The 24134-nt window shown below is 34.7% G+C and overlaps 3 protein-coding genes across 3 annotated transcripts; 1 reads left to right on the top strand and 2 right to left on the bottom strand.

Annotated features, from left to right (window-relative positions):
* Nucleotides 1–1144: 1144 nt before the first annotated feature.
* On the bottom strand, nt 1145–1926 carry GCK72_012141 (uncharacterized protein; the record flags this gene model as incomplete). The annotated part of the gene is made up of 4 exons (XM_003105333.2): nt 1145–1322; nt 1371–1681; nt 1727–1839; nt 1884–1926. The coding sequence occupies 4 exons, from the start codon at nt 1924–1926 to the stop codon at nt 1145–1147; spliced, it is 645 nt and encodes a 214-aa protein (XP_003105381.2).
* Nucleotides 1927–15957: 14031 nt separating this feature from the next.
* Nucleotides 15958–18912, top strand: GCK72_012140 (uncharacterized protein; the record flags this gene model as incomplete). The annotated part of the gene is made up of 4 exons (XM_003105339.2): nt 15958–16093; nt 16216–16377; nt 17234–17508; nt 18226–18912. 4 exons carry the CDS (start codon nt 15958–15960, stop codon nt 18910–18912), a joined length of 1260 nt encoding a protein of 419 aa, XP_003105387.2.
* Nucleotides 18913–22319: 3407 nt separating this feature from the next.
* GCK72_012139 (uncharacterized protein) lies at nt 22320–23013 on the bottom strand (the record flags this gene model as incomplete). Its single annotated transcript, XM_003105317.2, has 3 exons — nt 22320–22718; nt 22764–22918; nt 22974–23013. 3 exons carry the CDS (start codon nt 23011–23013, stop codon nt 22320–22322), a joined length of 594 nt encoding a protein of 197 aa, XP_003105365.2.
* Nucleotides 23014–24134: the final 1121 nt, after the last annotated feature.

Raw genomic sequence — 24134 nt, 5'->3', positions numbered from 1 at the left:
TATTCTTTCCGTTTCATCTACTCTTTATTAAGTTTATTCGATAGAATAAAGTTAATCTCCAGTCTTGTCTCATTCTTTGATAATCAAAAAGAGAAATCAGCGTTTTGATACATAAAGCTCTATTGAATCGCTATCGGTGTCCTTAAAGTTTTCATTTTAACAAGGTCATCCCAAAATCTAATTTTTATATAATGTTGTGAAAACAGTGAACAAGTAAATGTGCAACAGTTTTTGCGTTTTCACAGGCATCTCGTTCTTAAAAAAAAGCAACTAGAGTTAAAATGATATCTAATTTTCACCCGTCTAGTCACAAAAATGAAGATGAATACCGCATTAAATTCGAATCCACAGTTTGCAAAATTTCAAACAAAATAACAACTGTAAATTATTGATGAAACATCACCAACCTCAAGAACAGCATTCAGCGTTTTAGATGTTTGTGATAACGTTAGATATAATATTTGAAGCAGTATTGATTGATTCTGCCCTCTAACTATAACAATTTTCTCTTAGACTCAACCAAACTAATGCAGTTTTCTTATCAAGTAGTCGTTGATGTTAGGGAGCGGAAAAATTAATTACTAGATTTTTCAAGAATTTTTTTCAGAAAAATTTCGGTTTCATCGTGCTCACAAGAAATTGACAAACATCCCGGTGCTTTGATGCGTTCCCGATCAATTTATTTGATTATAAAGTAAACACTACTACTGAATATTTCTAATTGTGAAGAATACCAGCAAGAAAACAATAAAATTCAAAATTCCATATATTGTCAAAACCGCGTCGTAGACACCCCAGACACATACATTCACTCATTTACTACAAAACACTTTTGCCTCTTCTTTATCTTGACCCCTCCATATACTCTCTCTCTCTGTCTCCCACAGTCCGGCGTTGAGACTTGAATCTTTGGCAGCGCGGAGAACTTTTAGAAACTTGTTTGTACTCTAATGGAAACCACTCCGATATTATACGTGACAATTTTTGAGCATCCGCTTTGACGACCTTTTACCCTCAAAGGTGATCAGATGAAGATAAATCACAGTCTCTACATGATCCCATCTAAATATTTGTTTGGCGCCAACTTTTTAAACTTGCACAAAACGGATACAACCGATAAGTCAAAGCTTTATTCATAAAATCATCAGAAATAAAAAGTGATCATAATGAAGACAGCAGCAATGAGAATGTGAGCTGGAGAGACGAGAGAACCAGAAGAAGATTTCGACGTTTTGCACAAGTTTTTGTACTTCTCAGACCTTCCATTTGGACATTGTGTCGCTGGTTTTCCTCTTTTGAAGTTATCCGGTATTTTTGCATTTCTGAAATAAGTCCTTTGTTAGAATAACTAAGAAAATGAAGAAACTTACTCAGGTCCGTCGAAGAAACACATGCCCGTGGTTCTCCATACGTCAGGCGTATTATGTCCCGGTCCCGGATACGCACATTCCATATCCAGTTGGACACATCCAACTGATGTGATTTGAGAATGGAATATGAGTTTGTATAAGAGAGCATTAACGTGATTGTCATTCACTAACTTTTGCGCTTCTCCTTCACGATCAAAACTTATTTCAGTAACCGAATCAGACCGGAACATGATAACACGATTATCATTTTCTGCTTCTTTCTGTGCAGTTTGGCACGATGAAAATGTTTTTTCTAGTGCTTCATCATACTCCTAAAAATAAGGAAATGCTCAGCAATTTCAAAATGTGTAACTCACTAGCTCATTCATATTAGCCACTGGAAGATTCGCGGCAAACTGGTTCCTGGCACGATTAAAGTAATCCACATTCAATTTCTGATAATCTTTCGAAGTTGAAACAACAGATTGAGCTGAAAAACTTAATTTCGGTAGTGAACTGAGAATCGTGCCATACCAAAGAACGCGAAGAGAATGCAAGTGATGTAGAGAATTTTCATTTTGAAGTAGTCACTTGATCACACTGAATTCCCTCACAAATCGTCCAGCTTATATAGGAATTTCTATCGAGATCTTATCAGTTACAGAAAAAAAATGCACTTGAAATGTATTAATTTTTGTATCTGATAAGATCTCGATTTTATCTATTCTAGAAAAAAACTCTCATCCTCTCAATTTGCTCCAGATTCGCTTTGACTTTTCCTGAAGATGACCAACAAGTTTTGGTTGACTGAATAAATTGATTCAGAGAGAGTTTTGCAGTAGCTCTTCCGGTGGCTAATATGAATTAGTTGGTAAGTATTTGATTTCTTGGTAGCTCCATGCTCGTAAATGGTTTCAGGTCTACAACGCATCTCTCGAAAGGAGCATTTCACCGTGCTCCATTGCACGGTATGAAGGGAAAGACAATCAAGTATTGTACATGAATACTTTCCTCAAAATCAGTAATACCTCTAAGCCAAATATAGATCATGCTGGTGCTGAGGAATTTCTAATTGAAAATGGGGACTCGGGTCGTTTCTTCGTACGTCAGATGGCAAATCCTCTGTTTTCTGAAGTCGGATGCACCATATTGAATGAACTGTGTAGAAAAAAGATAGAGTAGTCACTAAGAATTCAAAGGAATATATAGATTTCGTTGAATTCAAAAAAATGTGTTTCTTTGGAGGAGATGAGTGAGTTTTAGTCAGTTACAGTAATCAAATAAACCTCATATTTGTTTAGAAACATGAAACTAGTGAATGGATTAAAGTGAGGAAAACCTCCTTCACAGTGTCCGAATGGAAAGTCTGAAACCATACATAGCCAAACCATAACTTTTTGAATAAAATTTGTTCCGAGCATCATTTAGTTTCAGTCAATTCTTCATTTTGATACGCTTATCTGTTTCAATCAGTTTATAGAACCTATTAAGGTTTTGAAAGCTTTAATCCGCGCAGGGTCGAATCCAAGTTAAGCGGAATGCGGTTTTTGAAATGGCGGAAGGCGGAATCCCGCTCAACCCTGGTCTTTATGTCTACCCTGAAAGCATTTCACCCAACAAACAAACGTTGTTACTTGAATAATACTGACTTGCTGAAACAGAACATTCTATTTCCTCTACCTGAACTTCGAAAAAAGCAACAACCGATTAACTTTTTTCCGCTACGATTGTTAAATGTCTTGTAGGTTATGTCTATCCTTTCCAGTCGGTTACAATTTTTCACATTTTCTGAAAACACTTTTTGATATATTCTTCAAAACTTACATTCAGTTTTAGATTTCTGACAAATTGAGAAATGGTGAAACAATTCGATAACGAAAAAGTGAATTTCCTAAAAGACGTTCAAAAAATGTTGCGCCATCATTATGCTAACAAAACATTTTTATTTCTCCGAAGAAGTGGGGTAAAAGGCTAATCTCTTCAAAATCACACATAGCGATAGTCATCCAGAATGAAAACAATTTGAAACGGAAAATATTTTTAAAAAAATTTCTAAATTCCAGCATTTGCAGCATAAAAGAAAGTAACTTTCCGATAAATGATGGGCAGCATTTTTTAACTGTTAGGTGGGGTTTATCTAAAAGCAACTCCTGTTTCAAGTTAGTCATATTGAATATTGCTCAGAAATTAAATCACTTTGTATAGAATCTCACCTAATTTTAACAACCAACTCATCGGAGCGTTTGATTAATTCCGATTAATTCCCCCATAATTAAAGTTAAAGTATTGAAACAGAAAACTTCATAATACGGCTCGCGTATATTATAATTTATACATTATTTTTGCAGCCCAATCAATAGTCTGCAAAATTTCAAACAAAAGAAGAACTGTAATTTCTTGAGGAAACATCACCAACCAAAAAAACAGGATTCAGTGTTTCAAATGTTTTTGATAACATTAAATGTAGTATTTGAAACATTATTGATTGTGCCACCTAACTAGAATACTTTCTCTCATTCTCGCGCAAAATAATGCAGTTTTCTTTTCAATTAGTCGACCGTGTTAGGATGTGGAAAAGTTAATTACTAGATTTTTGCAATAATTTTTCTATAAACATTCCGGTTTCTTCGTGTTCACAGGAAGTTGATAAACATTTCGGTGCTTTGATGCATTCCCCATCAATTTAATTGATAATAAAGTTAACACTACTACTGAATATTTCTAATTTTAAAGGATACCAGCAAGAAAACAATAAAATCATGAGCCTATTAAAAACCTCAAGCATCCTCGTGATAACTGCAAAGTCGTGACATTGTAATACCAAAGACATTTTATATCATAATTAAAACACTGTTTCAAAACAGTTTAATAAAGTCAAGATCATTTTCAGGGTATTCCAATCTCTATTGTTTTTGACCTAAAAATATAATTAGATCTCATCTGATAGCCATCAACGTAGGAAAAAGGTCCACGTTTTGAGTCTGTAACTTTAATCAGAAATTTATTGGGTTTGTACTGCCAATGGAAATGAGATTTTTAGTTTTTGTTTCATTTTAATCTTCTAAAACTGATGTTCTTCATTTCGGTTTGTCATGAACTCATTTTACCGTTTTCATTTTATGTAATTAATTTGAGTGGGTCCCTCTCACAAACGAAAGACGAACAATGTTTCAGAAAAGTGTTTAAACTTATTTTTCAAGCTCAAATTAATATTTTGCTACAAATTGTAATTTCAAAAATAGGTACTCAAAAAGGTTATGTTTCAGTTTTTATTTGAATAAAACCTCATTTACCAGCGAAGAATATCAGAACATTTCAGAACATCAACTTTTCTTCACAATATTTTATGAAACAGGAGAAAACTGGTTTTTAAAAATATTACGGTTTAACATTATCCTAAACGTTCGTTTTCATCAGGCAAATATTAACGTTAATGCTTGATTCAAATAACACACTGAATTATCAAAAAAAAACGGCGATTAAAATTATGTTTAGTTCATTCCGCTTTTTGAATGTTGATTGTAAAGAATGGCTCCCAAAACTATTTTGTATGAAACATCAAGTTTGCTCAATCAAATATGTTTTTACCAAGTTCTCTATCCACTTCTCTCAATCTCTTTAACCAAAAATAATAAATATCTAAAACCTCTAACAAGGAGTGGGAGCTGGACTATTGAAAATTGACCTAATCTTTTGATAAAATTAAAATTATTTCAAAATTAATGGGAAATCTTACTCTCGTAATAGAAAAGAAAAATGTGATGGCAGATACATTGTAAATGAAACGGCAGTTTTGATTTATAGTTGACCTTTGAAAAAGTTGGGAGTGGGAGGAAAGGTTCCGCTTTTTTCTTCTGCTGTGTGAGAACACAATTCATTAAGGTATTCAAATGAACACGATGTATTACAACTTTTTATGAATAAATAAAGGTGATTGACCGAGATACGTGAAAGGAGCCAAGTAGTAGTTGCAAAACCGAATTTTTTTTCTCAATATCAAAATAAACCCAGAAACTGTCAATTATCAACCACATCCTTCTTCGTTTGGATTTCAACAATCACACCATCCAACTCGCTCATCAATTTCTGGCAACTCTGTAAACTCATCATCTGAGCTATGTATTACTCCACCCGTTGCAATTTTTTTTTGAAGAAAGTAACTATAATGAAAATCGTCTGTTCGGATCGGTTCGGATTGAAGCTGTAAACATAAACTTTTTTTTCTCACAAACTACTTAACTCAATGCATATTATCTGTTTGTTTTAGAGAAAATGAGTTGTTCATGCTACATTCGATATTTTACCCCCGTTGTGTTGAAAACTGTGGTGATCGGCTTCAAAGTTCAAAAAGAAAAACACCAAAGTTCTGATGGTAAGCGAAATTTGCAATATAAAATAATGGGTAGGTATCACTCTTTAACGTAAAACCATGCTTATTTGGCTCTGTTTTGGAATCGGGTGCCGGTCAAAAAAATCGGGTGCCCAAAAAATCGGGTGCCCAAAAATCGGGTGCCCAAAAAATCGGGTGCCCAAAAATCGGGTGCCCAAAAAATCGGGTGCCCAAAAATCGGGTGCCCGAAACATCGGGTGCCCAAAAATCGGGTGCCCAAAAAATCGGGTGCCCTGAAATCGGGTGCCCGACTTTTTTATCAAAGATTTTCTATTTTTTTTGTTTTTTTGTATGTTTTCCATCGTTAATGTTTTTATATTGGAAATTATCATTGTAATTATTCATCAATGCGTTGATAAGATTGCATTCTCGAGAAAGACTTTGTTATGCCCAGAAGCCGACAGAAAGCTTCAAGGTAGATTTTTTCAGTAAACAATTCGGTATCACTGACCAGGAGAAGATGTGAGATATAAAAGGAATCACGAAAGCACTGGAGCCATCTTCTTTCTCCTGTTGGCTGTTCTTGTTGTTTCTTCAGGAGCAGTGATGCCGCTTATCCGTAGCCGTCCATCTTTCGACAAACCAGCTAGAGTAAGCTTCATTACATTTTTTGCTAACCAATGAGTACTTTCTAGGAAGGGTTTGAAAAAATAAGTGACAACGCTGCTCCAGCAACAGCCGCATACATTAAGTATACGGAAGAACTACGTCCCCTGGATATCGGAAGCGAGATTTTCATTGATGCACATTTTTATGGACGGTTCGTTATACTATTTGTTTCTATTACCGATAAACTTTAGAGGTGGCATAGACCTTAAATGTGGTGGAGGTCTCTCTTGTTTTCCTCTTGTTATATCCATTCGGCCTTCAGAAAACGTGAGTTACGCTTTTTTTGCTGAGAAAACACTTTTTTTAGTGCATTGTTTTTAACTCTTATCTTCCTTCCGGCTCGTTCGACTATGAAGAACGAAGATACTTATTTCTGGAGAATGTTGCTTTCAAAATGTCTATTACCATTCGCGAGAACTTCTACGAGGTAACATCTGCTTCTTTTCCCGTTCCAATTTTGTATTTTAGATTACAATTAATGACTATTACACCAAGCTGTTTGAGCATCATATTCCTTATCTGCTCGCAGAATATCTTGTTATCTCTGGTGACATCACTGTCAATGACGTCGTCGTTTCCGAGCCGCCCACAGAAGAAGAAGAACAGTAAAAATCCATTTGATGTTGACTTGTTATTCTGATTTTTCTCAATAAACACGTATATTAATATAACTTCATCTCAGAGAACAAAAGAATAGAAAATCTTTGATAAAAAAGTCGGGCACCCGATTTCTGGGCACCCGATTTTTTGGGCACCCGATTTCTGGGCACCCGATTTTTTGGGCACTCGATTTTTGGGCACCCGATTTTTGGGCACCCGATTTTTGGGCACCCGATTTTTTGGGCACCCGATTTTTTTGACCGGCACCCGATTTTTTTTCGGCACCCGATTTTTTTTCGGCACCCGATTTTTGATGGCCGGCACCCGATTCCAAAACAGAGCCGCTTATTTAATTGCTGTGAAAGTAATGGAATTACCTTGCTTGAATGATCAAAAATATATGAGAGACTCGCTAAAAGTAGAAGTGTTGAAACAGTGAAAAATCTTTTTTGTTTAAGTCTAATTTCTTTTTAAAAAACCAGTATGACATATTTATGTATCTGTTTCATAGAAACAAAAATGAATTCAAGAAGCGTAGAGATTGCATTCAGTACAAGAAGTACGTTAAGTTTTATCTGTTTTCTATCTCTTGAGGCGCTAACCTGTGCTCTCCAAAAGTTAAAAGCTCTGAAATTCTTTTCGAAATCGAGTAAAATCTCCAAAATTGGTCACAAGGAAATACACTCGAGTTTCGGAACAGATAGTAACTGTATTAATGTACATATTACTGTTTCATAGTGTTGGTGTATAGCATAGAACCTGCAGAAGATAATGCGTGTAACAAATTGTCAGTCCAAACTTTGACCTCGTTTTTCTAGAATACCAGACCTCGAGGGAAAAAACTGAATATATATTTGGAATTAGCGTTTTCCCAGCTTTCCAATGATATAGGTCATGACCCATAACTCCACGGTCACCTGGAGGCCTTCCCTAGTTAGGTTTCGCTTCCAAATAAACCAAATGTAAATGAAACACAATTATGAAATTTATCAACAACACTTAAGACTAATGATTCTGAAACGGTCTCTATAACAACTCCAAGTTTTATTTGGTTCAAACATCAGTTTCAACCAGTTTTGAAAAACAGTATTTATGGAGACATAATATTCTGCAAATTTCAGAGAAATTTAACGGGAGTGGACTGTTTGTTGTATTTTTGCTATCTATGATACATGGAAACCACAATCTGAAAATGAGGGTAGTGATACAGTAGAACTACAGTTTATTTATAAAAATTTCCAAATTTGAATTCGATTTTTTGAAGTTGAGCTATTTTCTTCTTTTTCTTCTTCTTCTTGTTTTTCACAATTTTTCTTGTTTTCCTCACCTATTTTGCGCAAAATTACAGTTTTCAATTAATTTATATGTATTTTTCAAAAAAAAAAATTTTTTTGAGTGGAAGATCGGAAATATACGAAATCGGGTATACATAGAAGTAAACTATGTTACTCCTGAAACATTATAAATTGACCGGGTACGTTGCCTCCATCCAAGATTTCTTGTTTTATTACCCAAACAATCATTCATGTAATTGTTTAATAACATCATGGGCAGTTTCTAACTGTGTACTACAACAGTAAAGTTTGAAAATTTACAAGTCCCCATCCAGTCATTTTCTTTTCAGAAAGTTCAACATATTAAAATTTTCGTTTTCCGGTCACTAATCCCTCTCCAATGTTGACCAAAAAGTGTCACTAGACTATTATAAATTGACCTTATCATTTCGAAACTAACACATAAAAATTACTCATGAATTGGAAAAAAATCAGGTCGTTCGTTATCAAAAGACCAATAAAACAGTCTTTGATTGGTCGTGTGTAGGATGGGATTATTTATTTACTTTCAGTTATTATTGACAATTGAAAAAGAAGTTTGATTTGACACAATGATTGTAACAACAGGAATAAAAAAATTAGTTAAGCTAACCAAAGATTTTGAAATAGTAAACTAAAGAAAACTGTTTCTGAAAAATGGTAAAATCTACCGTACATTAAATTCAGAGATTGCAAACGGGTTCCCATTCGAGATTATTTTCTTTCAACTGTATTCCAATTACAGCCTTCGCGAAAAACACTGTCATGATTTAAATAACAAAAAAATAATGCAACGGTTTCAGATATTTGTTAATTGGGAAATGGATGGAATTGTGTTAATCGAAATACATGATTTTTCTTTGTCTTCTCCCGTCGTGATTTCAGCCAACTGTTTCAGATATTTGTTAACAACGCATCGTCAATGTTTAAAACAATGAAATTCTTCCAAACTCAAAACAAATTGTAATATGCTCTGCAAGTGTTAAAGGTTTCTAGAAATCTTTACTATTATTAAACGAAATTCTTTCAAAATTATAAGTAAAAAAGCACCTGTTCTAAAATCGAACTTTAAAACAGCAACTTTTGAAAAAAAATTTCAAAAATTGTAACAAAAATTACATATATCGGACTTTAAACATATATACTGTTTCGCTTTCTTGATATATTTTGTATTTTTAAAGCATTCCCTAATTATCTGAATGATATTTGTAGAAGCAATCGTGATTTCAGCCACGAAGAAGTAATGCTGAATGTTGAATCGTTTATATTCATATTCAACGCCTACTATTATACGAATATACATAACAATTTTTCCCAACTCAAAACAAATTGCCATATCAATACGGGTTTCTGGAATAGTTTTTATTCTGAATAGAAAAAGACCAGTTTCAGATCATCCAGAAAACCAAGTCAATCAAAACTAAATTAATGAGAACGTAACCCCTATTTTTCTCAATTTGAAACAAGAACTCGTGAACTAGTGTTGGATTTGAATGAAAATAGCGAGGAGCATCACACTTATTATCGTGAAAGAAAAAACGTTTGACTTAAACAGAGACTAGGATACAGTAACTCTAAATAAAATGTTTCAGTGAAATTGTAACATTCAGATTTTATACACTTCTTCGTTTCCATGATCTTCTGAATAACTATATTCCAATAATACTATATTAGGATACCAAACAAAAACTTTAAAAACAGTAGTGACTTCAACGACGAAAAATAATGCTAAAACCGGTTTCAGATATTTGTTAACAACTCATCGTCAACATTTGAAATAATAATTTCGGAGTTTACAAAAGTTTTTAAAACTTATTTTTAACCAGAAAAGTTCTAGACTAGGATCAAAAACGTGATTTTTAAGCCAGTTAGTAGTTTTTATTTTCAAAGTAGACACACATAATTTCACGGGAATATACACTATTTTCGTGTTATTCAAAAGTTGTTTAACAGATTACAAGAAAAAAAGAAATGCTTCAATTCTGAAAATAGATATAATAATGCATGTTTCAAACCTAGTACATCTGTATTAATAATTTGAAACTACATTTATGGGGTATTAATATCTCAAACCAATTGTATTTAATTTTTTCCATAAGAAAGGCAACATATTGTTTGGTTACACAACCTTCTGTTAATAAGATTGTAACACTACAGTAAACTTTAAAACCCCTTTCGGTCATATTTTTTTCAGAAAGTTCAAAAATTCAAAACTCAGGGTTTCCGGTCAATAATCCCTCTCCAATGTTGACCAAAAAGTGTCACTATTAAAATTTGACCTTATCATTTCGAAACTCCCACATAGAAATTACTCATGAATTGGAAAAAAATCAGGTCGTTCGTTATCAAAAGACCAATAAAATAGTCTTTGATTGGTCGTGTGTAGGATGGGATTATTTATTTACTTTGAGTTATTATTGACAATTGAAAAAAAAGTTCGAATTGACACAATGATTGTCATGTCACAGATATCGGGTCGTGTGTTATCAGTGGTTCTCTTGGAGTTGGGTGTAAAGTTAGATAAATAATGAATAACAATGAAACATCAGATCGACTCCGAACGAAAAAAAGCGAAGTTTGATGGGATTCTAAAAGTCTGCTACCATTATAAATAAAAAACAGTTGATGTAAACAAGGATTACAAAACAGCAATTTTTGAAATTTTTGAATGTAGAACTGTTTCAGATATTTCTTAACACCTTATTCACAATTAAAAAAAATAATTCGTTGGCTTATTTAGTATCATCAGTACCTGTAATTGTTTGCATAAAAAACAGTTCCCGATTACTCAGAAAGCGATATTCATATTTCAATAAATTTAATCACATGCATTCCTATCTTGAACCACTACCTTGAAACCTTTTTCCAGCGGCGAGCAGAAAGATTCAATTGTGTTAACCAAAATAATATAGCTCCAACAAAATCGTGAAAGAAAAAGCCAGTTGATTTATATAAGGATTTCAAAACAGCAACTTTTGAAAAAAACCAGTTGAATGAAACAAAGAGTTCAAAACAGTAATTCAAAAATGTTCCAGAAAAGTTTTAACATCGACCGTGCATATATCTGACATTAAATACGATTGTATGTATTGTTACATTTTCATGCTAAATATATAACCATTTCTGAAATATCTTCATTCTCACCATTAGATCATATGTAATATTTTTGAATGGCATTTTTCTAATCATCGAATGAATGAAACTTTCGAATAAATCGAAATCACTATCGTGATTTTAGCAACAAAACAATAAAGTGTTAATCGGTTTCAGATCCTTGCTAAACAAACACATTGCCAGTATTTGAAATTATGTGTATTGTTCGGTACTCAACGATTTCATGGTTTTTTTTCAGATTGAAATAAATTGTCACACCCATTGCAAGCTATAGAGATGTCTAGGACAATTTTTTCAAGATAGGATACTCAACCAACCTTGATCTGAATGATGCATTGCGTACTGGCGTTTTTTAATCTCTATTTAAAACAGAAACTCATAATTTCTAGGATAGTATGATTCAAGCTATTGACATAAAAATGAGATTGTGCTAACCCAGAAAAAGAGTAGAAGTGAAGTGCTTGAAGCAGAAAATAACCACAATTGAATACTTTTTTTCTAAAAATAGACATGGAATTTCTGTTTCTAAACTAGCACATCAATTACAAAATCTTCAAACTAAATTCGTTCAGAGCTCCTAAAAGGCCTTCAAAAAATTCTGAAACTAGGCTAATTATCATTCCTGAAGAGCTGAAAATCGTCTATCAAGGGAAGGTTTTTTTTTAATGTTTGAACATTATTTTTAGTAGCGATCATTCTGAATACGAGCAAACAGATCAAAAAGAGCCCATGCAACTGTATAATTTTTTTTCATCGCACTTATTACTGTAATAAAGTGTATGTCTTGTCTTTTTTTGTGTTTTTTTTTCAGACCGAAATAAATGGTCACACCTTCCGCAAATTATAGAGTTTTCTAGGACTAAAAAAATAAAAAACTATCGATAATGTGCTAGCCAAAAAAAAGAGATCACCATCAGTTCTCCTTTTTCTGCAAAAAATTCTGACAAACGGAAACTTAGGTTTGGCTTCCAAATAAACCAAATGTAAATGAAACACGATTATGAAATTTATCAACAACACATAAGACTAATGATTCTGAAACGGTCTCTACAACAACTCCAAGTTTTATTTGGTTAAAACATCAGTTTCAACCAGTTTTGAAAAACAGTATTTATGGAGACATAATATTCTGCAAATTTCAGAGAAATTTAACGGGAGTGGACTGTTTGTTGTATTTTTGCTATCTATGATACATGGAAACCACAATCTGAAAATGAGGGTAGGGATACAGTAGAACTACAGTTTATTTATAAAAATTTCCAAATTTGAATTTGATTTTTTGAAGTTGAAATGATAACGAGAAGGAAATCTACACATTTAAATATTAAATCATTTTAAATTTTGGAGATTCTGTTCATGTTTTGAAACTGAACAAAATATTTTTGGAGTTTTATATTTGAGAATGTATAGAAGAAACCAACACAACTTTCGGGCTGAGAATGTTTTAGTTTGCAAAACATGAGCTATTTTCTTCTTTTTCTTCTTCTTCTTGTTTTTCACAATTTTTCTTGTTTTCCTCACCTATTTTGCGCAAAATTACAGTTTTCAATTAATTTATATGTGTTTTTCAAAAAAAAAACTTTTTTTGAGTGGAATATCGGAAATATACGAAATCGGGTATACATAGAAGTAAACTATGTTACTCCTGAAACATTATAAATTGACCTGGTACGTTGCCTCCATCCAAGATTTCTTGATTTATTACCCAAACAATCATTCATGTAATTGTTTAATAACATCATGGGCAGTTTCTAACTGTGTACTACAACAGTAAAGTTTGAAAATTTACAAGTCCCCATCCAGTCATTTTCTTTTCAGAAAGTTCAACATATTAAAATTTTCGTTTTCCGGTCACTAATCCCTCTCCAATGTTGTCCAAAAAGTGCCACTAGACTATTTAAAATTGACCTTATCATTTCGAAACTAACACATAAAAATTACTCATGAATTGGAAAAAAATCAGGTCGTTCGTTATCAAAAGACCAATAAAATAGTCTTTGATTGGTCGTGTGTAGGATGGGATTATTTATTTACTTTGAGTTATTATTGACAATTGAAAAAAAAGTTCGAATTGACATTGTCATGACAGAGATAGCGAGTCGTGTGTTTACAGTGGTTCTTTTGAAGTTGGCAGTATTTTTGATAAATAAGGAATTGAAAAACATTATAAAATTCTTTTTGAATTGAAAATAAAGAAAAGCAGTCACATTACTCTTATTAGTATAAATAAAAAACAATTTATCTAAATGAGGGTTTCAAAACAGCAACTTTTGAAAAATGTTTTACAGAAATTGTAACATCCACCGTACATACATATATCTGTCATTAAATTCAGAAATTGTATGTACTGTTTCGTTTTCATGTTGTATTATGTTTTTTTAAAGCTGTATTCCCACAACCGACCTAGTTGTAATTTTGAAAATAGTCGCGACAAGGAAATAGCGGAGAGTGTAGAACTGTTTCAGATATTTGTTAACACCGTATTCACAACTAAAAAAATAATTCGTTGTCATCTTCGATATAAATTTTAATATCGTCAGTACCTGTAATTGTTTGTATACAGAATGCATAAAAAAGTTTCCGATTACTCAGATATAATAACTCGATCCATATCACAATGAATTTAATATCTCAATTACTTCTAACTTGCATCATTACCTTGAAACCTGAATTCATAGTTTCTAAGCCTGTTTTCTTTCCAGTGGTGAGCAAATCGATGAAATTGTGTTAACCAAAATAGAATGCCAAACGTCGTGGATAAATATCGTGAAAGAAAAAACAAATTGAATTAAACAAGGATTTTGAAACAGAAACTCAAAAATAGCGGTTCCAGAAAAGTGGTAACATTCATGTGACGTTTTATTCATAAGCTGTATTAACTGTTTCGTTTTCACGGTATATAACAATTTTTGATATATCTTCATTCCACCAGCCGCTCGAGCACGTTTACTTCATATGTACATATATCATCGAATGAATGAAACTTCCGAATAAATCGAAACCACTATCGTGATTTCAGCAACAAAAAATAACGTATTAATCGGTTTCAGATCTCTGCTAAACAAACACATTGTCAGTATTTGAAATTATGTTTTTAACGATTTCAAGTTTTTTTTTCAGATTGAAATAAATTGTCACACCCATTGCAAATTATAGAGATGTCTAGGGCAATTTTTTCAAGAGGATATGCAACCTTCAAGAGAATGATGCATTGCGTACTGACGTCTTCTATCCTCTATTTGAAACAGAAACTCATAATTTCTAGGATAGTATGATTCAAGCTATTGACATAAAAATGAGATTGTGCTAACCCAGAAAAAGAGTAGAAGTGAAGTGCTTGAAGCAGAAAATAACCACAATTGAATACTTTTTTTCTAAAAATAGACATGGAATTTCTGTTTCAAAACTAGCACATCAATTACAAAATCTTCAAGCTAAATTCGTTCAGAGCTCCTAAAAGGCCTTCAAAAAAATTTTGGACCTAGGCTAATTTTCATTCTTGAAGAGCTGAAAATCGTCTATCAAGGGAAGGTTTTTTTTTAGAAAATGTTTGAATTTTATTGGTTGTAGCGATCATTCTGAATACGAGCAAACAGATCAAAAAGAGCCCATGCAACTGTATAATTTTTTTTTCATCGCACTTACTACTTTAATAGTGTTTGTTTTAAAATCGTTTGTCTTACAACCATTTCAAGTTTTTCAGATCGAAATAAATTCTCACACCCTCCGCTAATTATAGAGATTTCTAAGACTAAAAAATGGAATGCAAGATCAATTGGCATTGTGCTAGCCAAAAAACAAGAGAAGAAGTGGGGTGTTTGAAGCAGAAAAAACCACAATTCAGCACTCTTTTTCTAAAAGTAGATATGAAATTAATGTTTCAAAACTAGCACATCAATTACAGAATCTTTAAGCTAAATTTAGATTATAATACATTCACCATGACCATGAGTTCTCCCAAAAATTACTTCAAAAAAATTCTGACACTAGACTAATATTCCTTCCTAAAGAGCTGAAAATTGACTCAATGTGTACACAATGATAATCGATAGAGTGAGCAGAGCATAAAGATCCCGTGCAACACTATAACTTATTTTTTAAATACACTTACTCTTGTAATAAAGTGCCTCTATTCTTCCCACCTCTCTATTTCCAATTGGAAGACCAAAAAAGTCATACTGTAACTTTCCAGCACACAATCTAAACCATATCATTTTTGCAGCCCCATCTGTAGTCTGTCACTCTATCAAATTTCTGATTTATTTTTAAAATAATCACGAAAAAGAGTGTTCAATCATATCACATTGTAATACATCAGTGTTTCCAACCCAAATACCTAAAATACCCCGGGTAAAAATAGAATTTCCATGAAATTTCGTCGCTTGACTCGGTTCTCCAATTTTTCGGGTTGACGCTCTAAAATGGAGGGGGGAATGAACTTTGGAGGGAAGAGAGCGGGGGACTGATAATGAAGTGACGACATTTACTTTCGGCGGGAGGAGAGGAGGGGGCGGAGCTTATTGGAGAGGAACAAGGTAATATAAAACTGTTGGGGGATATGCATCTGAATCCTCACTGCAATATGATTCTTCGGCTCACTTTTTGCCTTCTGGCCATCGCCGCTGCTACAGTATGCTCGAAGAAAGTGGAGCAAGTTCACTTGAGTCTGAGTGGAAAGCCGGATGAGATGGTGGTGACTTGGCTTACACTGGATCCATGTAAGTTATGCTATTTTCAAAAAATGTTCCGTTCCACAAAATTGCCTTAAAGTTTTCGGATTTCTGGATGATCATTAATTCGGGGTACAACTCTATAGTGAAAAAACGTTCCTATCTTACAGTACCCAATGTGACGCCCTACGTCGCTTTTGGTGTCACCAAGGACTCGTTGAGGCTCACTGCTAAAGGGAACACAACTGGATGGGCGGATCAAGGGAAGAAGGGAAAAATGAGGTACACGCATCGGGCGACAATGCAGAATATGGTAGCTGGGCAGCTTTATTGTGAGTTTTTTGAGTTTTCAAAGAAATTCCAGCTACAGAATCGATATAATTCTGAACCTTCGAGACGTTTAAAAACTAGACTTTCTGAAACCGGACGATTTTGTTATTTTTATAATTGCCAACCGAGCCACACCGGGCCAACCTAATTCGCTTCAAAAAAAGTTTCATGAGCTGAAAAATATACCAAAATTTAGATCTCGGCGAGATCTATGTCACTGATATAATACAAGTCGGATGGTTATTCCGCGGGCCGGGGTAGAATGTCTTTTTGGTCATTTTCGCGTTTTTTGGCATTTTCCCGGCTCGTAATCCACTAACAAATAACTTTTGCCCCAGAAAGCCATGAATATAGAACTCGTTGAGATCTAAATTTTGGTATATTTTTCAGATCATAATATTGCGTTTTAAGCTAGTTACGCCTCGATCCTGTTGACAAGTATGGTATATTTCGAAACTTTCACAATTTTAAGTCTGTTGTCCAAACGATTTTGAGGTACTATTAACTGTAACTATTAGTTTGCAAAATTAAAAACTTGGTGTTACAGAAAAAGTTTTTTCAAACACGCTCTACTGAAACTTTTGACTCACTTTATTCTAGTCTAGTGTTATATTCATCAGTGAAGCGCATTCTACTAATTCCCTTGGTGTCTCATTAGAGCGCACTTGCTTTTTTACTTATTTTGGAGTGTAGTCAGCGAAAGAGCTCAACAATTGAAAAAACCATACCATCATTTATTTACAAAACAATCTCGACCCGCTTTCTCCCCACTGATAAGAGCATTTGCAAATAGACAAATTTACTTTTCACACCGGCACAAAGGGGACTCACCAATCAACCTACATATATATTTTTCAGACTACCAAGTGGGAAGCTCCCAGGAAATGTCTGAAATCTTCCATTTCCGTCAGCCTGACCAATCCCAACCACTTCGTGCTGCTATCTTTGGCGACTTGAGTATCTACAAGGGCCAACAGAGCATTGATCAGTTGATAGCCGCCAGGAAGGATAACCAATTCGACTTGATCATTCATATCGGTGACTTGGCGTATGATCTACATGACCAGGATGGAAGTACTGGGGATGACTATATGAATGCGATTGAGCCGTTTGCAGCTTATGTTCCATATATGGTGGGTGTAAGAGCAGAAAATTAGATATGATTTATACGGGAGGACTGTTAAAATTATTATGAAACAGAATATGTAATTTTCTATGACCTTCAGTTTAAAAGCATAGTAACTCGCTTCAAATTAAGTTTCATGAGCTGAAAAATATAACAAAATGTCGAACTCATCGAGATCTATGTCACTGATATAATACGGGCCGGATGGCTATTTGTTAATGCTCCGCGAAGCGGGAGTTTTTTGGCTATTTTTGCGTGTTTGGCACTTTTTCCCGGCTCACGGTGTATTAACGAATAGCCTTCCGGTCAGGGAAGTGCGGAACGGAAATCGGAAATTCCGTAACTTCCGAAATTTCCGACTTCTTTTGGAACTTTTTTTCCCCGGAAAAGTTCCGAATTTTTTTTGGAACTTTCGGAGATTTCCGATTTCTGAGAAAAGTTTCGGAAAAAACGTTGATTCCGAAATTTCAAAATATTTTCGTAATGATAAAAAAAGATAATTGTGCGGGAAAAGTTCCGACTTCCGGAATTTTCGATATTTCCAGTTCCGAACATCCCTGGTGCTCCGAGCCAGTAATGAATGGCTTTTTTGGCTAATTTTTTGTATCCGTGGCATAGATCTTGCTGAGATCTACATTTTGGTATATTTTTTAGCTCATCGAACTCAATTTGAAGCGAGTTACGCACCGGTGACAACTTTGTTTAAAAAAGTTCTATATTCCAGGTGTTTGCTGGAAACCATGAAGTGGACAGTAACTTCAACCACATCACCAATAGATTCACCATGCCCAGAAACGGGGTCTACGACAATAACCTTTTCTGGAGCTTTGACTACGGTTTCGTCCACTTCATCGCCTTAAACTCCGAGTACTACGCCGAAGAGATGTCTAAGGAGTCCCAAAAACAATTCAAGTGGTTGGAACAAGACTTGGCAAGTAACAATAAGAAATGGACCATTGTGATGTTCCATAGACCATGGTACTGTTCTAGCAAAAAGAAGAAGGGATGTCATGATGACGAAGATATTTTGTCAAGGGAAGGATTGACGGATAAGTTCCCTGGACTCGAGGAGTTGTTGAATCAACATAAAGTGGATTTGATCTTATACGGACATAAGCATACTTACGAGAGAATGTGGCCGATTTTCAACAAGGAGCCATTCAAGTCATCCGACCCGACCCATATCAAGAATGCCCCTGCACCAGTGTACATTCTGACTGGAGGAGCGGGATGCCACTCCCACGAGGACCCATCCGACCATATCATCCAGGACTTCTCTGTCAAGGCACTCGGGGAATATGGGTACACTTTCCTGACTGTCTACAATTCCACTCATTTGTCCACTGACTTTGTGGACACTTCGGAAACGACCGGAAAGTTTTTGGATCCTTTCGTTTTGGAGAAGAATTGATTGGTGGTGATGTATATTTGGAATTGATAATGTATTTTGATTGCATATTGATATTTATTTGACTTACAGGGTTTCATTATTTTCTTGTGTATATAAATTGTTTAATTATATTAAAGGAGAAAGTGTTATGGTTGAAACAGTAGGACATTACATAACAACGGGAAATTTAAAAAAAAACGCGGTTTCATTGACTTGATTTTACCATACGTACAGTTACCTGTCTAGTTGATCTTGAACCATTTCATCATTTCTCACTGTTCTCAAGTTTTAATAAAACAAGTAGAAAACAAAAAGTGTAGAAACAGTCAAAACAGAGCTACAGGGCAATCTTCATACTCTTCTGAAAGTTTTGAAGCTAAATTTCTATTCTTGCATTTATTGAAAGAAACAAATACCCGAAATTTTATACAACCGTTTAGACAATCTACCTGAAACTGAATAATAATCATTAGATTGTCCCGTTTTGAGCAAGGAATGTATTGAAACTAAACCTAAACCTTTAGTTATTATTATATATGAGAATAACAAAAACCAATAAGAATAAAATCAGTTTCTACATTTTCAGAAGAAACATTGATCACTTCAGTGCGGCAAATGCTTTCTTTTATTTTTTGAGAAAAAAATCGAGACAATAACTGTTACTGAATCTTTTTATTATCTTAATTATTTTCCGTATTTTAGTCGTTGCTTGTTATCGTGAGACATTAAACTCAAATGGTCCCTACGGCGACCAAGAACGTATCTAGAAATAGGTTGGGATTCATCGAACCTTCAGAAATTAACAACTGGAGAACATTCAGAATGACCGGTTTCTGGTAGTCAATATCATAAATGGGTTCAAAATGTTTTTGTTTTTATAATTACGGTTTTTAGGCAAAATAATATGCCCCCTCATATATCACACTATTTCCAAAAGCAATCATTATCAGATTAGTTTGAAGCACTAAACTCTATACCAAGAGCTCACAAATCTAGAAATCCAATCATCAAATTATGGCCAACTTTTATCAGATTCACAAAGTTTTTTTCACGGATTGTTTGAAATTTCTGGAATAAATTCTTCGAGATGGTAGAAATTTTATGGATACTTATATACAGTGCGCGTCAAAAGTTTATGCCACCCCCCAAATCTGAGGTTTCTGTGAAAACAAAACGTTTTCAAGAAAAATGGTTTATACCACTAAATTCAGCGCCTAAAAAAACATAGGTGACCAAATTTTCAGACACGTACCTCTAATAATACGTCACTTTTTAGGCCGCGTCAAAAGTTTATGCCACCTCCGAAAAAACGAGTGAACCTCGACTTTTTTTCGCGGCTTTTCAACTTTTATCAGTTTTTTTGTTATTTTTCGTTGTTTTATAATGTTTTTTGATAGAATCGTCTGCTTCTAAAACATGTTGAGCAATTTCCCAGTTGATTTTGTCATGGTTTTTGAACTTTTTTGACTTTGGATTGAAAATCTTGAAAAATTCAAAGAAGGTCCATCAGAAATTTACTTTTAGACGATGGAATCAACAGATACCGGTTATTAATGTTGAAAAAAGAAAGAAAAACGGTTCTTGGTTGATTCTCCGAAGATTTGGATTGCTTGGAACACATGCTTCCTCAGACTGTCATTGAGGCTTTGACGGTAGTTTGGCTGAATGACACTCTACTTGTCCAGAATTGCATTTTCCTGTTGAGGAGCAGACGAAAACGCTCAACCTTGACACTAGACAACATTTTCAAGAAGTTTCAAAGCATTTCTAACAAAATTCAGATCCGGGGAACTCTCAGAACAGCGGAAGAACTTGATAATATTGATCAAAAAGCAGATCACCGTTCCTTGATGTATATGACCTGCAAGATGATCTCGAATGACCATCAAAGAACATTTTATGTAGGAATCATCATATTTCTTGTCAGAAGGTGCAGAGAATTGTCAACAAGGCAACCAGACTAGATCCTGCATGATGATCTGCTTTTTGATCAATATTATCAAGTTCTTCCGCTGTTCTGAGAGTTCCCCGGATCTGAATTTTGTTAGAAATGCTTTGAAACTTCTTGAAAATGTTGTTTAGTGTCAAGGTTGAGCGTTTTCGTCTGCTCCTCAACAGGAAAATGCAATTCTGGACAAGTAGAGTGTCATTCAGCCAAACTACCGTCAAAGCCTCAATGACAGTCTGAGGAAGCATGTGTTCCAAGCAATCCAAATCTTCGGAGAATCAACCAAGAACCGTTTTTCTTTCTTTTTTCAACATTAATAACCGGTATCTGTTGATTCCATCGTCTAAAAGTAAATTTCTGATGGACCTTCTTTGAATTTTTCAAGATTTTCAATCCAAAGTCAAAAAAGTTCAAAAACCATGACAAAATCAACTGGGAAATTGCTCAACATGTTTTAGAAGCAGACGATTCTATCAAAAAACATTATAAAACAACGAAAAATAACAAAAAAACTGATAAAAGTTGAAAAGACGCGAAAAAAATTCGAGGTTCACTCGTTTTTTCGGAGGTGGCATAAACTTTTGACGCGGCCTAAAAAGTGACTTTTTGGTGCTGGGGCCGTATTATTAGTGGTACGTGTCTGAAAATTTGGTCACCTAGGTTTTTTTAGGCGCTGAATTTAGTGGTATAAACCATTTTTCTTGAAAACGTTTTGTTTTCACAGAAACCTCAGATTTGGGGGGTGGCATAAACTTTTGACGCGCACTGTACAGTACCGCCCAAAAGGTTATCAACTTTGGCTGTTTTCAGTTGAAAATGACCAACTTTGAGAGTGTGTCATGGTAATACTGATTGTTCCACAAAGTAGATTTTTAATGAACTATACAGAACAAAGGTAGATCTTCATTTTCGTAGTTGACAACTTTTTTGTACGAGCACTCCCTGGAGAGTTATGGTCATTTTAAGTCATCTCGAAAATCGCACTATTTTTGCACTGAAATGGGTCGATTTGAGGGAGAAATTACTTTGTCGATACGTAACTTGCTAGAGAGTGCTTGTACAAAAGGTTGTCAACTACAAAAATAAAGATCTACCTTTGTTCTGTATAGTTAATTAAACATCTACTTTGTGGAACAATCAGTATTACCATGGCACACTCTCCAAGTTGGTCATTTTCAACTGAAAACAGCCAAAGTTGATAACCTTTTGGGCGGTACTGTAGGCGTATTCGAATAGTGAAGTTCTGCCCGCCTGGAAACTTTCAGAAGTTTCTGGATAAACAACTTTGAGAAAAGAGAGGAGAGCAGATATTTGTACTTTAGGGTTGTGATGAAGTAAAATATTCGAAAAAGAAAGTCGAAGGAAGGAATACCGCACAGCTCTGGTATACTTGTCGTACCGAACCCCCTAGAAAAAATCAAAAATCAAAAACTTCAAACAAAAAATGATTTATTATCACAATACAAGTAGGATTCTGAAATCAGAAGAAGGAAGCAATCAAGTAGAAGAGAATCATGTTGACGATTGTGCCAAAGATGAAGAAGTTCGAGGATGCGCTCTTTTTACAGAGTCCATCATCATCATCATCACAATCACTCCCAGCTTTTCCTTTCTTCACATCGCCTTTTCCACTTGGTCCACAGATGCAGTTACCAGTCTCCTTACCATTCTCACACTTTTTGCCAACACATGCGATTGTTGTTTTTTCAGGATCAAAGCATCCCAATGGTGTATCCTCTCCCACTTCATTCAAAAATTTGATGAGTCCGTCCGCATCGCCTTTCTTCAAATTTTGAGCCTTTTCTTCAAGATATTTTTGCACATCCTCTTCTTTGCAACCGAAATCTTTGACTTTTGACTCCATGTCTTCGTCATATTTCTGAAAAAGCGTTAGTCAAAATTGATTTTTGGAATAAAAACTGACCAGCCGATGCATGTTTGAAACTTCAAGTTCTTTGGCCATACCTCTTCGAATTTGGTTGAAAAAATCAACAAGCTCCTCCTTTTCATCATCCGACATTTTGAGATCTTCGATTTTTCTCTTGAGACGAGGCAGAGCAGTCGACGTGACGCAGTACGCTAAAACAAATTCCAATATATTGATTTCCAGCCAAATGTCCAATGCAAAACTTACCGCAGACGAGAAGGATTCCAGCGGTGATGAGCACCTTCATTGGATGTCGTATCGATCGTTTGACTTCAGCAGAAATCTGATTGATTCTGGTTTTACTGAGCGGAGAGGGTTCCTTATATGCATCCCCGGGAGAGGGATGTCCTGGTCAAGGAAGTGCCGAGGGGTCGGGTTGGGTTGGGGAGAATGGAGCAAGTGGAGGTGAGGTCGAGGTCGTTGGAACTTTTTTTAAATTTAATTTTGAATTTAACAAAATCTTTGTGGAGTGTTTAAAAAAGTTTGACGGCTAGTTGAACCATATTCCCTGAATATTTTAAGATCATGGGGAAAATTATCAAGACGCAGATTGTCATACTGTAAGAGTAGAGCATAACTCCTCTTTTAGGGTTCAGACCGTTTCTGACTACACAATTTTTGTGAAAAAGATAATTTTCGGGGATTTCCTAATACTCAAGTAGTAGTAAAATGTCTTTTTATGGTTCTTTTTTTTTTTGATCATTTGAATAGGAAATCACTATTCTACACCAAATATTCATCCAGAAACGAATTACCCATTCGCCGGTGGCTGACTTTTCTGAAAATGATTTTAACGTATGGCTAATCTGTAACCACAAGCCAGGGGTCGCTGGCTGAGAGGCATATTCAGGTAAATTTGGGTTGAAAATTGGGTAAATCACATGTATTATTAAATTTGGATTTTCAGACCAGAATCGCTGGATTCTGGAGCAATTTTTGAAAACTGATTTCCCATCAGAATTCGATTCTCTTTCGATTGTGCTAGGTCTGGTTTCTGAACTCCACGGTTAGTTTAGAGCATTCACTAGTAAGCAGTACTAATATCAATCCAGAAATCAAACTTGCTGCATTTTCTTGAAAAATGTTCATGCAGGTCAAAAATATTGGCTCCGGGACGTTTCACAGCCTCAATATGCCCGTTTTTTCAGTGATAACTTGACTTTTTCAGGTTTGAGAAGTGTTTGAAAAGCCAAAAAATAATTTTTTGTGGTTTTCATAAAAGGAACTCCAAGAAAAAACGTAGCGGTCCAATTTATAAAAAAAGCACAAAAATACGTGTTTAACTTCTCAAACAATTAATTACCGGAAAAAGTAAGAACTATTTTTAGAGGACATTGAGCATGTTTAAACGTACATCGTTGTGTGAAT

This window comes from Caenorhabditis remanei, chromosome IV, assembly GCF_010183535.1.
Source record: "Caenorhabditis remanei strain PX506 chromosome IV, whole genome shotgun sequence".
NCBI classification, from domain to species: Eukaryota; Metazoa; Nematoda; class Chromadorea; order Rhabditida; family Rhabditidae; genus Caenorhabditis; species Caenorhabditis remanei.
This window is presented reverse-complemented; position numbering and strand designations above follow the sequence as displayed.